General features: G+C 33.6%; 2 protein-coding genes across 2 annotated transcripts in view; one reads left to right on the top strand and one right to left on the bottom strand.

Moving 5' to 3' along the window:
• Ndfip (Nedd4 family interacting protein) overlaps nucleotides 1–2,522 on the top strand; it is a 38,893-nt gene extending 36,371 nt beyond the window's left edge. The window contains exon 7 of the transcript XR_016317771.1: nucleotides 2,362–2,522. The gene's annotated coding sequence lies outside the window, so the exon portion shown is untranslated. The remainder of the gene's footprint in view (nucleotides 1–2,361) is intronic.
• LOC149476892 (putative pyruvate dehydrogenase E1 component subunit alpha, mitochondrial) lies at nucleotides 906–12,019 on the bottom strand. The gene is made up of 8 exons (XM_089711499.1): nucleotides 11,821–12,019; nucleotides 11,663–11,737; nucleotides 10,742–10,910; nucleotides 9,129–9,352; nucleotides 8,361–8,532; nucleotides 6,078–6,227; nucleotides 2,889–3,064; nucleotides 906–2,346 (listed from the first exon to the last, which is right to left on the bottom strand). The coding sequence occupies exons 1-8, from the start codon at nucleotides 11,872–11,874 to the stop codon at nucleotides 2,167–2,169; spliced, it is 1,200 nt and encodes a 399-aa protein (XP_089567625.1). The 5' UTR covers nucleotides 11,875–12,019; the 3' UTR covers nucleotides 906–2,166.
• Between the last annotated feature and the right edge of the window lie 283 nt (nucleotides 12,020–12,302).

Here is a 12,302-nt window from a genome sequence, read left to right as displayed (position 1 = left end):
GACAAAGGATAGGTTTTATCCCGGAAATCCCACGGGAACGGGAACTATGCGGGTTTTTCTTTGACTGCGCGGGTGAAGCCGCGGGCGGAAAGCTAGTAGACTATATAGTTATATACTATTACAGAGAGCCTAGCGGCTAGCCTCGATCCCCCCTCGCAAGCAAAGGACAATGTATCGATACAGCTTGAGTTACGCATATTACTCGCACAGCTGCTTTCCAGCGGAGCATCTTACTCGTACCGCTACATAGCATTTGCATTGGTAGAAACGTTAACAAAGTTTGATAGCATAACTAGCTATATATTTTTCTGTGACATTTTCGTAGCACATCTCTGGTGGAAAAGCACCATTATGCAGCTATGCTACGAAAATTTAGAAAGTATGTGACCGTATATTATACTGATGCTATGCTATGTAGCGGTGCGAGGATGTACTAGGACAATGCGTCGCCGCAAACAAGCTGCGCGTAGAGAGCTGCATGGATAAAATATATGATCGGTGGATATCTGTAGTGGATATCAAATGACAACATTATGCATCCGTATCATAGCATAGCACTGGTGAAAAATCAACCTTAGCACGCCCTTAGTATTGGAAATGCAAGTGGCTTCTTTTTATTTTTGGGGCAGCCATCGACCAAACCTTGTTTTTTTATATAAAAAAAGTGTTATACTTAAACAAAACTTACTATGACATGTAGATTTCATGAAGTTTGCTAAGTATTTTATATTTTGCATTTTCTAAAGTTTTGTAAGAAATTGATGAAGATAGAATGGAATGTGTTTTAATATTAGACATATTATAATATAGATACAGAATCAAGTCTTCCTGATTTTGTGATTTTAAAGCTGTACATGAATACCTTCCAAATCATCCATGACAGGGTTTAGAAATAAAACAAAATATTAATTCTATATTTTTATTTTAAATAAATAATTACCTATTACATACAACTAAAATGTGCGAAACGATACAATATTTAAAATGTTGGCAGTACACATGAACATATAACAAAATAAATGTACATATAACTACAAAAACAAAAAGAATAAAAAAAAGATAATCTCAAATAAAATGTATATCTTATTTAGGGAGTGTAAAAGTAACATTTCACTAAAATATGTATTGATAATGGTAACATGATAAATATTTCCAATTCAGCAGTTTTTTTACAATTTAAAAGACACTATATTCCCGCTAATACTTATCATTTTAATTTTAATACAATATTACCCTCAACAAAAAAAGTAAAAGAACAGTGCAAGGCAAACAGAAATTGAAAACTACAACCATTTCAATATTATATTTATGGTAGTTTTATTCCGTCTCAAATTTAAAAATGTATATTTTCTGGTATTGTCCAATTGCAACTTTTCAGAAAATAATAAATTCATTGTTCAAGTTGGATTTAGCAGTTATTCTTTATAAAAAGTGGCCATTTAATTAAAACGTAACGGAAAATCGTGGTTGATTCATAACATTACATTCAAACAACATAATATAGCATATCATAGATGATAGAATAAATCAGAAAAATACGTTCAAAGCCAGACATAAAAATAAAAATGGACACTTTTTACAAAAAGAATTACGTCTGTTTAAATTACTTTATAATTATCAACTCAAATTAATACAATTTTGCGAACACATCAATTAATATCGAACAAATAAAGATTTTTTTTTCAATTGCATGAATTTTTCAATGTCATTAACCTAACAAGAAAGTACGTATTCAATCAGTCGGTATGTATAAGAGCGGAGCGGAGAAACAACCAATAAGATTCCATCACTTAAACATAGATAAAGTTTTCTTATTTTTAAAATAAGAAACTGTTTATCCTTACGCCGCTACGGTACAAAATATGTCCAATCGATATATTTACTATACGAATTAACAAATTTCACAGTGGAGTAAAATCACGTAGAATTTAACAATTCTTTGTCAAACGACATTCAAAAACAGAAATTAATATCATCACGTTTTACACATTAAAAATCTTTATAAAAACGATCACTAACTTTACTGGTGGAAAAGACGAAAATAACAGGAGAATAGGCCTTAAAGTTATACACTCGCTTCGCCATAACCATTTTCCCAATCGAGTTTCAATCGAGTCGAGTTTCTTGCGAGTTACTATCGAGTTTGTCTCCGCTCTAAGTTTTCACTTAATTCCGTGGCACAACTTCAACGTGTTGTAAAGGAGCGGCAGGGTGGATGCCTCTGATGACATGTTCCAAGTTATTATAGTAAATATCGCCGGAAAGCTCCTCGTTGCCGACTTCAGCTTCGGTTTTCGCCTGTTTCGTGGCGTCGTCTACCTCTTTGCGTACTTTCGCGTCGATTTCCTGTGAACGAAATAGATTTTATAGTAAACTAGCGGTCCGCCCCGGCTTCGCCCGTGGTACATGTTTACGTTTTCTCTACATAAGAACCATCCTCGTACTTCAAGGAATATAATAAAAAAAGAGTTATCGAAATCGGTTCAGCCGTTCTTGAGTTATGCGCTTACCAACACATTTTGCGATTCATTTTTATATATAAGAAGATTGACAAAACTTTCATGATATCAATAAAAGTATATTATAGTGATGTGATTTCTTAATACTTTAAAAACGAATCAACCACCTGACTAGGTTATTAGATGGAATTTAAATCGGTCTAAAGTAACAAGCTCATTGGCAATGATGAGAACCCGCTGAGTTTAGACTTTAGTTATTCCACCTTTTCCAAATAAACTTCAATTTAGACCACTTTCTGACCATGCATAGTTACTTATACCAAGATCACCCTTATCACCATACACACCTATACCCAAATTAATCTAGACCGAGATTTATCTATACCCCCTTAATCTAGACCAAGATATGTTCCCTATCATATTACTAACCTTAAGTTGATCCGGGGTGACCAGTTCGTTAGACACAATTTTCTCCTTAAACGAAGTGATGGGATCCCTCGTCTGTCGCACCTCTTGCACTTCGTCGCGGGTTCTGTACGACGTTCCCGGGTCGGACATAGAGTGACCCGAGTAACGGTATGTTTCCATCTCCATTACTAGCGGTCCTGGTTGTGTGGAAAAGTATTGAATGAAAAAAAATGTATGCGTGTACTAGAGTACACACGTAAGAAGTGAAACTTCTTTATGACCTTAAAAATGTCACGAGTATGGCGTAACGCAAAAATGTCACGTGTACGGCGTAACGCAAAAATGTCACGCGTACGGCGTAACGCAAAAATGTTACACTAAATTTTTGTCCAACCCCGATAAAGAAGTTTCACTTCAAAAATTCTTTATTGCATACGATTGGACACGATTTAAAAATGTAGCTACATATAAACAATACTCAAATGCAAACATTTATTGAAGTGAAACTTCTTTATCGGGGGTGGACAAAAATTTTGTGAGACATTTTTTGCGTTACGCCGCGCGCGTTACATTTTTTGCGTTACGCCGCGCGCGTTACATTTTTGCGTTACGCCGTACTCGTGACATTTTTTTTCTTATCCCTACCACGCGTGATTCGACGTATACTTTCTCCAGCGGAGTAGGGATATCGTATCGTTTTAACGTACGTCCTACCACTTTACTTGACCGTTTTTCTATTGCACTCGTATTTATTTCCAACGCTCTATGGTGACGTGATAATATTATATTAAAGTGATCAGCACAATCAAAGTGTTTATTTTAATTATTCTAATTCCAGTGAATTTAAAAAAAAAGTAAGTAATTACATATCTTTTTCTAATACTTAGGTGTAATTATGGTATTTATTTTTCTAAGTTATTTAAAATTAACCTCACTTTTTGATTGTATTTTTCAATTTTTTCAATTTTATTATAATATGTATAGATAATATGTATAGATACACTAGCACGTGGGTGGAATTATGTATAAATTTTTTCTAATACTTGAATGTTATTGTGGTACATATTTATTTTTCTAATTCTAAAATATTTACAGTTATTCTCAGTTTATGATTGAATTTTTTAAAACACCAACACGTGGGCGTGATCATGTTATTTATTTTTCAAGTTATTTAAGCTTAACCTCTGTCTTAATATGTATATATTATGTACTATGTGCGTCATTAATTTCTGACTGTTTCGAGATTTGATGCAAAATAAAACAGTGTGTAAATAAAATTAAACAAATGAGTAAAAGTATAATTTCATAGATAACACGTTAAGAAGTTCCCTGTATAAATATATATACATATCTTGTATAAATACATACATAATATGCCTATAGATCTTTACTCAATTGTTTTATTTTATTGATTTTTTACAAATTTTATTTAAGTACACACTATTTTATTTTGCACCAAATTTCGAAACAGTCAGAAATTAATGACGCACATATTATATATACGTTTTAATATAGAATATTTTTTATTTTACAACCTTTACAACTTGATCATTAGGAATTTATTACCTCTATTGTTCGAACAAAAATAAGTTACCGACTTTAAGAACGTGCCGACAATGTAAGTACACTATTGTTTCTTAGAAAACATTTTAGGAGTATACGATAATAAATCTATGACTCACGTAAACACGTGTTTGCTTGATTGGTGTCAGGTGTTCAATTATAATTTTATGAATTCAAAATTTATAAGAATAAACCTCAAACTCTCTGTCCAATCAAAATCCGCCTAAGTCGAAATCCTTTATAAGCTGAAAACGGCAGTGGCCGGCGTAAATATTCAAACAGGTAGCGAGGAGCGAAGCGACGAGCATCTGAGGTTAACTATTGAACTACCGCACGAGCCGAGCGAGCGAAGCGAGCGAGTTGCAGCAGCAGCCGGTGTAAATATGTAAATAGGTAGCGAGGAGCGAAGCGACGAGCATCTTAGGTTAACTTTTGAACTACCGCACGAGCCGAGCGAGCGAAGCGAGCGAGTTGCAGCAGCAGCCGGTGTAAATATGTAAATAGGTAGCGAGGAGCGAAGCGACGAGCATCTTAGGTTAACTTTTGAACTACCGCACGAGCCGAGCGAGCGAAGCGAGCGAGTTGCAGCAGCAGCCGGTGTAAATATGTAAATAGGTAGCGAGGAGCGAAGCGACGAGCATCTTAGGTTAACTTTTGAACTACCGCACGAGCCGAGCGAGCGAAGCGAGCGAGTTGCAGCAGCGGCCGGTGTAAATATTTAAGTAGGTAGCGACGAGCGTGTGACTAACGTATTTCTTTAATATTGTATATAGTAAATTATTTTTTGAAAAATAAGGACATAAAGAAGTTTCACTTCTTACGTGTGTACTCTAGTACACGCACACATTTTTTTTTATCTAGACTTTGTTTAGAAGCGCTTTTGAATTGTCAAAATACAGAAAAATAATAATTTACCACCAGTTCGGAAACAGTAGAGAAGAACTGGCAAGGAACTCCTTAGATGCTCTTTAAAAGCATAACAATGTAAAATTACATACTAATACATATTTTAAATTTATGATCATGCCCGAGAAGGCATGACTGCCAATAACAATAAGAGTGATCTCTACCAGGTAACTCAAATGTAAGTAAATTAAAACATATAATACTTGAAGTATGAAATTTACATTTATGTACATTCAACAAAATCTCTTGATAAACCTTTTTGAAAATAAGCAATAATTACAAAAAAGACGGGTTGCACTCCGGGAGTGCCGGCAGAAGTGAAAACTTGATTATTAACGTTGAACATGTTTGATATCCATCCGTCTTACGCTTTTTCGATCAGGTCACGTGTCCTGACGCGAGTTTAAGATTTTATACCCAACGCGGCTAAAGAAGTTTTCACTTCAATAAACAAAGAAAAGGCTAGATCGTAATTTTCAATAATGAATCAATTAGGTTCATTATTTTAGGTAAAAAAAAATGTTGTGTGGTTTTATGAAACCACGGTAAAAGTGAAACTGTTCGAACGGTTCCGAACACTGCTTTGTGTAGCGCATGTCGCGTGACGGTCGGCTGCCGAGTAGGTATACCTACTCGGCAGCCGCGATACACGCGACATGCGCTACACAGACCAAAAAGTTTGAGACGATGTAATAAAAGTTTCACTTTAAAAAAAAAACTTCAATAAACAAAGAAACCAACCTTTCCCGCTAGTACAATAGTCGATAGCGTATCTAGTAGCTTCCCGTGTAGCGATCACATCCATACCGTCCACCCAGATACCGGGAATGTAGTCACCTCGCGAATAGTACTCAGTACTCGCTGACGAACGGTCCACGCTTGTGCCCATACCTGCAGAAATATTTTATTAGCTGTATATACATTTATAAAGAATAGAAAAAAATCAATCACAAGGCGGGATTCGAAGCCGCATCCTTTCACGCCAATCCGGGGCCGACGCCAACTCATCCACCTGTGATCCCGCCAGAGCAATCGAATTTATTCTATTATGTATTTTTGGTTTTATCCGCTCTAATATGAATAGGTATTATCCTACTACTATTATAAAGGCGAAAGTTTGTAAGTATGGATGTATGGATGTATGGATGTTTGTTACTCTTTCACGTAAAAACTACTGAACCGATTACAATGAAATTTAGCACACATATAGAGGGTAACTTGGATTAACACATAGGATAGGTTTTATCCCGGAAATCCCACGGGAACGGGAACTATGCGGGTTTTCCTTTGAAAACGCGGGCGAAGCCGCGGGCGGAAATCTAGTTGTGAATAAATGTGATGTCTTAGAAATAAAATTGAATTGACCGCCTCCTTGGTACAGTGGTTGACGCGTGAGCGTAACACCGAGGGGTCCTGGGTTCGATTCCCGGTGGAGACGAAGAAAAAAAAATGTCTCGGTCTGGCAGGACACAGAATGCTGATCACCTACTTGTCCCTAAAGAAAATCGATCAGTGAAACAGATGTATAATGCATCTGCCCCTTACCCCACTAGGGGACACGGGACTTCACTTATAGAATTGAAAAATAATTGAAAAGCAAATGTATTCTTTGTTGAAATCTTCTTTGTGAGAAAGACTTAATTTAGGCTATATTATAACATCACGCTACGACCGACAGGATCAAAGTATCAAGGAAAAATGTTTCACTTTAGGATAGGGAGTATACTCAGAAATATGTATATGTATAAATTATAATATGTTTTGGTTGAAATTGTTATACACATATATTTTAGTATTTCTATGTACAAGTATTTAACTATTTTAATTATATATTTCATGTGTCCAATAGGCATGACGACAGTATCCATAAATGATCGAATTAGTGTTTTTAAGGGAAAATGTATATTTTCTAATTATTTTTAATGTAAATAAATTAAAAATAGTGACTTAAAAATATTAAAAACATTAAGATTAATGAGATTATCAATAAAATAAAACATTGAAATTCTGCAGTCGGCCATATTGACTGAAACACGCGTGACGTCACGTCTATGTAAACAACTTCGCGTCAGGTGTATTTTGTTGTTATGAATATGTACGAGAATACGCATTTTTATTTATTTTCTATTTTTTCACGTATGCTTTATCGACTCAAAACAGAAATATAATTGCGAATTCACGAATATGTGGTTCGGGTTTCTCTGCGTCAAATTTATACAATCATTTCATATTATTTTCTCGCTTTAAACAATTACTAACACTTTTTTGGGTATTATTTTTATGTAGATTCACATTGCAATACTGCACACCACTTGAAATTAGATTCTATAACACTTAATAATTAAATATTTGTTTAATTTTGCTTCGCTATGCATACAGATAATTACGTATTTACGTAAGAGTGACGTCACGCCTACGCCATGACACCTGTGAACTGTTTTGGCACAGTTAATAAATATTTTTTGAAAAATGGCTTTTATCTTCGTTAAATTTAAGTATATTAGCGAAATATAGGGTTTTTCTTGTTTAATAAATGTATACTCACACTATGGAAGAGGTTTTCAAAATCTTTCGTCATGCTTATTGCTTTGCTATTTCATTAGGTTATTATAATAAATGCACTATAATGGATCAAATATTGTTGTCTTATTATGATACTACCTCCTATAAAAAAGTAATTAGCAAGATCTGCTTTGTTACAAATCATCATTAAAATAACCAATATCATAAACCATCTAATTTGTCATCTAGATTAGAACAACTACAAAAAAATGTACCCAAGGACCCTTAAGAGAAGCTAAAAAAAGACGGGTTGCACTCCGGGAGTGCTGGCAGAAGTGAAAACTTGATTATTAACGTCGAGCATGTTTGATATCCATCCGTCTTACGCTTTTTCGATCAGGTCACGTGTCCTGACGCGAGTTTAAGATTTTATACCCATTACAGACAATGTGCTCAACGCCGCTAAAGAAGTTTTTACTTCAATAATTAATGCAAAAGTAAAAATCTCAATCACACACTAACCGTATCCATTATTCTCGCACACAAACACGCAAGGCAAGTCCCACAGTTTCGCCATATTGTAGGCTTCAAATAGCTGTCCCTGATTGGCCGCGCCGTCTCCATATAATGCGAACGCAACACCGCCGTCGCCGCGGTACTTGTGCGCGAACGCTAGACCCGCGCCGAGCGGCACCTGCCCACAGATAATATATATAATAAATGTCATAAATAATAATAAATGTAATATATATAATAAATATAAAATATATATAGTAAATGTCAATGTCAATGTCAGATGCGCACAGATAATAAATAGTAAATGTCAATGTCAAAAGTAAATGTCAATATCAGATTGTAAATACAGATTATAGAAAAAATGAAGTGTCAAATAGATTGTAAACATAGATTATAGAAAAAATGTGAGAAAAGAGACAATACATAATGAATCAAAAAGGATGAGATTTTCCTAATTTAAAGTTAAAATGAAATTAAATGAATAGATGGGAATCTATAAATAAATGTTACGCTTGTTGTATTTGTATTGGATAAATAATTCAAAAACAACTGTCAATTCACTACTGTAATTTCAACATTTCGTTCACTAGTTTAAATGATTTTTTGCATACATTTGCTGTATTATAAATATCGATGTATATCATTTGTGTTGCTTAATAAAGAGGCTAAGCTATTAATTGAAGTTGGTCAACACAAAATATACACTTGCAACTTCGACACTAACTAATTGATTCATTTCTTTATCAAAATATACTTAAACAAACATCCACACACCTGCGCACCAACAATTCCGTTGCCACCAAAGAAGTTCCTCCCGTACAGATGCATGGAACCGCCCTTGCCCCTGGAGCACCCGGTCCTTCGCCCCGTCAGCTCGGACAGCACGCCGAGCACGCTCACGCCCATCAAGTGCGTCCAACCGTGGCAACGGTAGGCTGTTATCACTGTGTCCACCTCTCGCATCGCCGCTCGCATGCCTACTGCTACCGCTTCTTGTCCTGAAAGCGATTGATTAAAGTGCGTCACACACGGTGAAGATACTACATATAATATTTTATCTTAAGATACTGTAATATTTTATATTACACTTTACAGTATCTTAAGGTATCCGGTATCAGCGTTCTAACCATTATTTTTCTTTTTGTCATTGCGTACTAAGACCCCTGTAGAACCGCCATCCTCTCTCACATCTTAAATTTATACATATTTTTTTTCTCTACTCTCTATTGTAACCAATTTTGATTCATAATTAAATACTTGCTAAGAGGCTTTTTGTGAATTTATTTTAAAGGCAAGCTGTTTCTCCTAAACACAGGTTGCCCAGTAACCTAGCTAGGGAAACATTGGCTTGTATAAATTGTTTTGGTAGCCTTTTTATTTATATAATTTTACATGACTGATACATGAATATTAATTGTATATTGTAATACATTGTAATTGTATGTATGTATGTTTAATAATAAATAAATTTGATTTGATTTGAATCCTGTTACAAATGACCCGAAATTTTGTGGGTAAAATATTATAGTATCTTCACCGTGTGTGACGCGCTTAAAACTATAGATTTGTTAGTTTCGTGTCACAATGATAGTTACTACTAACGACTGGACTATTTCTAGTGACACTGTGTGCTTGTTGGGTAGGTCTGAAAAAATAGCCAACTAATCTATTTATCTATTAATAAATCTATAAATTATAATGTTCTTCAAACATAATATTATAATAGCGCCAGGCAATAATTCGATTGTTAAGTATTAAATATAAATAAATAAAGTAAGGAAAAGTATTGCGGTATGATGCTTGTGGTTGAGAGAGACATTTTTAAAGTGCAAAGATACCAGAATCGTCACTTTACTCTATAATGTGACGCTATTGCAATGACGCGACTTTGAAATTTTACTCTTAACGCACCTAAAGAAGATTTACTTCAAATAAATAAGTAATTTATAAAATTTCATCATGATTTATTTTCACCCATAAGTAAAAATTTTAATCTTATTAATTTGTCTTCATATGAGATATCTTATCTTTTCCAAGTCTTTTAAAATCTGGCTTATCAGCACATATCATAACATTGTAAATAAGATATTTTTGATTACCAACAATAACTCACTGTGTAAGGTAAATCAAAGTATGTAAAAAAAGGCTAAAAAATTGTAGATGATTAACAAAAAGTTTTTTTATTAAGTAATTCATTACTTTGAGAAATTTAATTTAAAGGATTATTATTATCTTTCACTTTGTTTATGCTTCTGTATTCATAATTAGAAATAGATCAATTTGATATATTATTTAATATCACTAATCAAGTGCATCCAATAATAATAAGTTAAATAAATGAAGTAATATAAAAAGTTAATTAAAAGGGAAAACAAATTATAAAATACCTGAGTATAAGTGACAGAATCCACGGATGATCTTCTCCTTGTACAGATTGCCGGAAGCAGTTTCGATCCTGCGGAGGACGGCCAATTTCTCATACAATTTAAGTGCATCTTCCGCTGTGAGTGTGGCTGATGTTGCAGGGCCTTTATCCAATTTATGGAGTTTATAAGGCTGGAAAAATGGCATAAAAAAGCTTATAATTCCACAATCAATACTATATTTATTTATTTTATTTAAATACTTTATTGTACTGCCAACAAAAAGAAATTACAAAAAGAAAACTTATACTAAAAGAAGACACAGCACAGATGGCGGCCTTATCACTTATAAGTGATTTCTTCCAGGCAACCAACTGAAGATGGGATAACATAATAGAAAAAAGGAGGTAGGTAAAAAGAATACGCAATAATTATGTAATATAATACTAATAGAAAAAAAATACTAATAAATATACTATAAATAATACATAGATATAATAATAGATATCATATATATACATACGTATATACCTATAATTATATATACATACCATAAGTAAAATAAATACATACAATACATATCATCATCATGAGCTAAAATATACTATCCCGAGTCAAAAGCAAGATTCAAGTAATGATTCCTATAGTATTAGAGAGAGATATATATATCTCTGGATAATTTTCTAATACAACTAAGTATTTGAAATACATACCTTAACAACATATTGAAAATCTTGTAGGCTAAGAATTTTATCAAAACAAGTTTAAAGGAAAACATGACAAACTTGACATTTTGAAGGTTATGTTACATAATTTAATATAGCAACCAATTCAATTAAATATTAAAGCATACAGTTGCATTTGGATTTTTATAACAAAAACTTCCACACAATCATCCCTTTGCACTAATATAAACCTAAAATATTAACGAAATAAATCCGGTACCTTGATTTCGAATGTAGATTCCGATTTCGTACTATAATTTTGTTTTGAAGCAACAAAAGCTGGGGCGGCTGTTTTCTAAAAAGTTAAAAGTAATATGATTTTACAAATTTAACAAACATATGGAACCAAACAAATTTTTGGGCAATTTTTTAACCTACCGTTACCGTAGAGCCAGTTATAAGCTTTGCAGCGGAGGGAATTAGCTTACTCATTTTTTCTATTATGGTTTCTATGAAGCCCAGATTTATTAAGTGATCCAGTAAAGGATCACTTTCGTTAAATTTTGTTTAAAAATCAAGATATTTAAAAACCAACCCCAGTATCGCTGCTCGTTAATGACATGAAGTGACGGTCAACATTGCGTTGACACTTGTTAATGTCATTTTTGTCATTTAGAGGTCATTTACAAACGTTTTGAAATTTAGGCAATATGTTTTTGGTTTTTGTTATCTTGATCTAGATCATATTATAACATGATACAAAAATCTATTGAAAAAAGGTAAATAAACATTCTTGCTGTTTATTTAAAAAAATCGTTTTCGTTGTAATCCATGTGCAAAAAATTTTAAGCGCTTATTACACTACACTAAATCTAGAAAAGTGTAATCGCATTTAGCAAGTCAGCAACATATATGTAGAA

Source organism: Colias philodice, chromosome 26 (genome assembly GCF_061535455.1).
Source record: "Colias philodice isolate Cphi_HAF_F1 chromosome 26, ilColPhil1 Martin Lab GWU primary, whole genome shotgun sequence".
NCBI classification, from domain to species: Eukaryota; Metazoa; Arthropoda; class Insecta; order Lepidoptera; family Pieridae; genus Colias; species Colias philodice.
The sequence above is the reverse complement of the archived record's forward strand: the minus strand, read 5'-3'. Positions and strand labels throughout refer to the sequence as shown.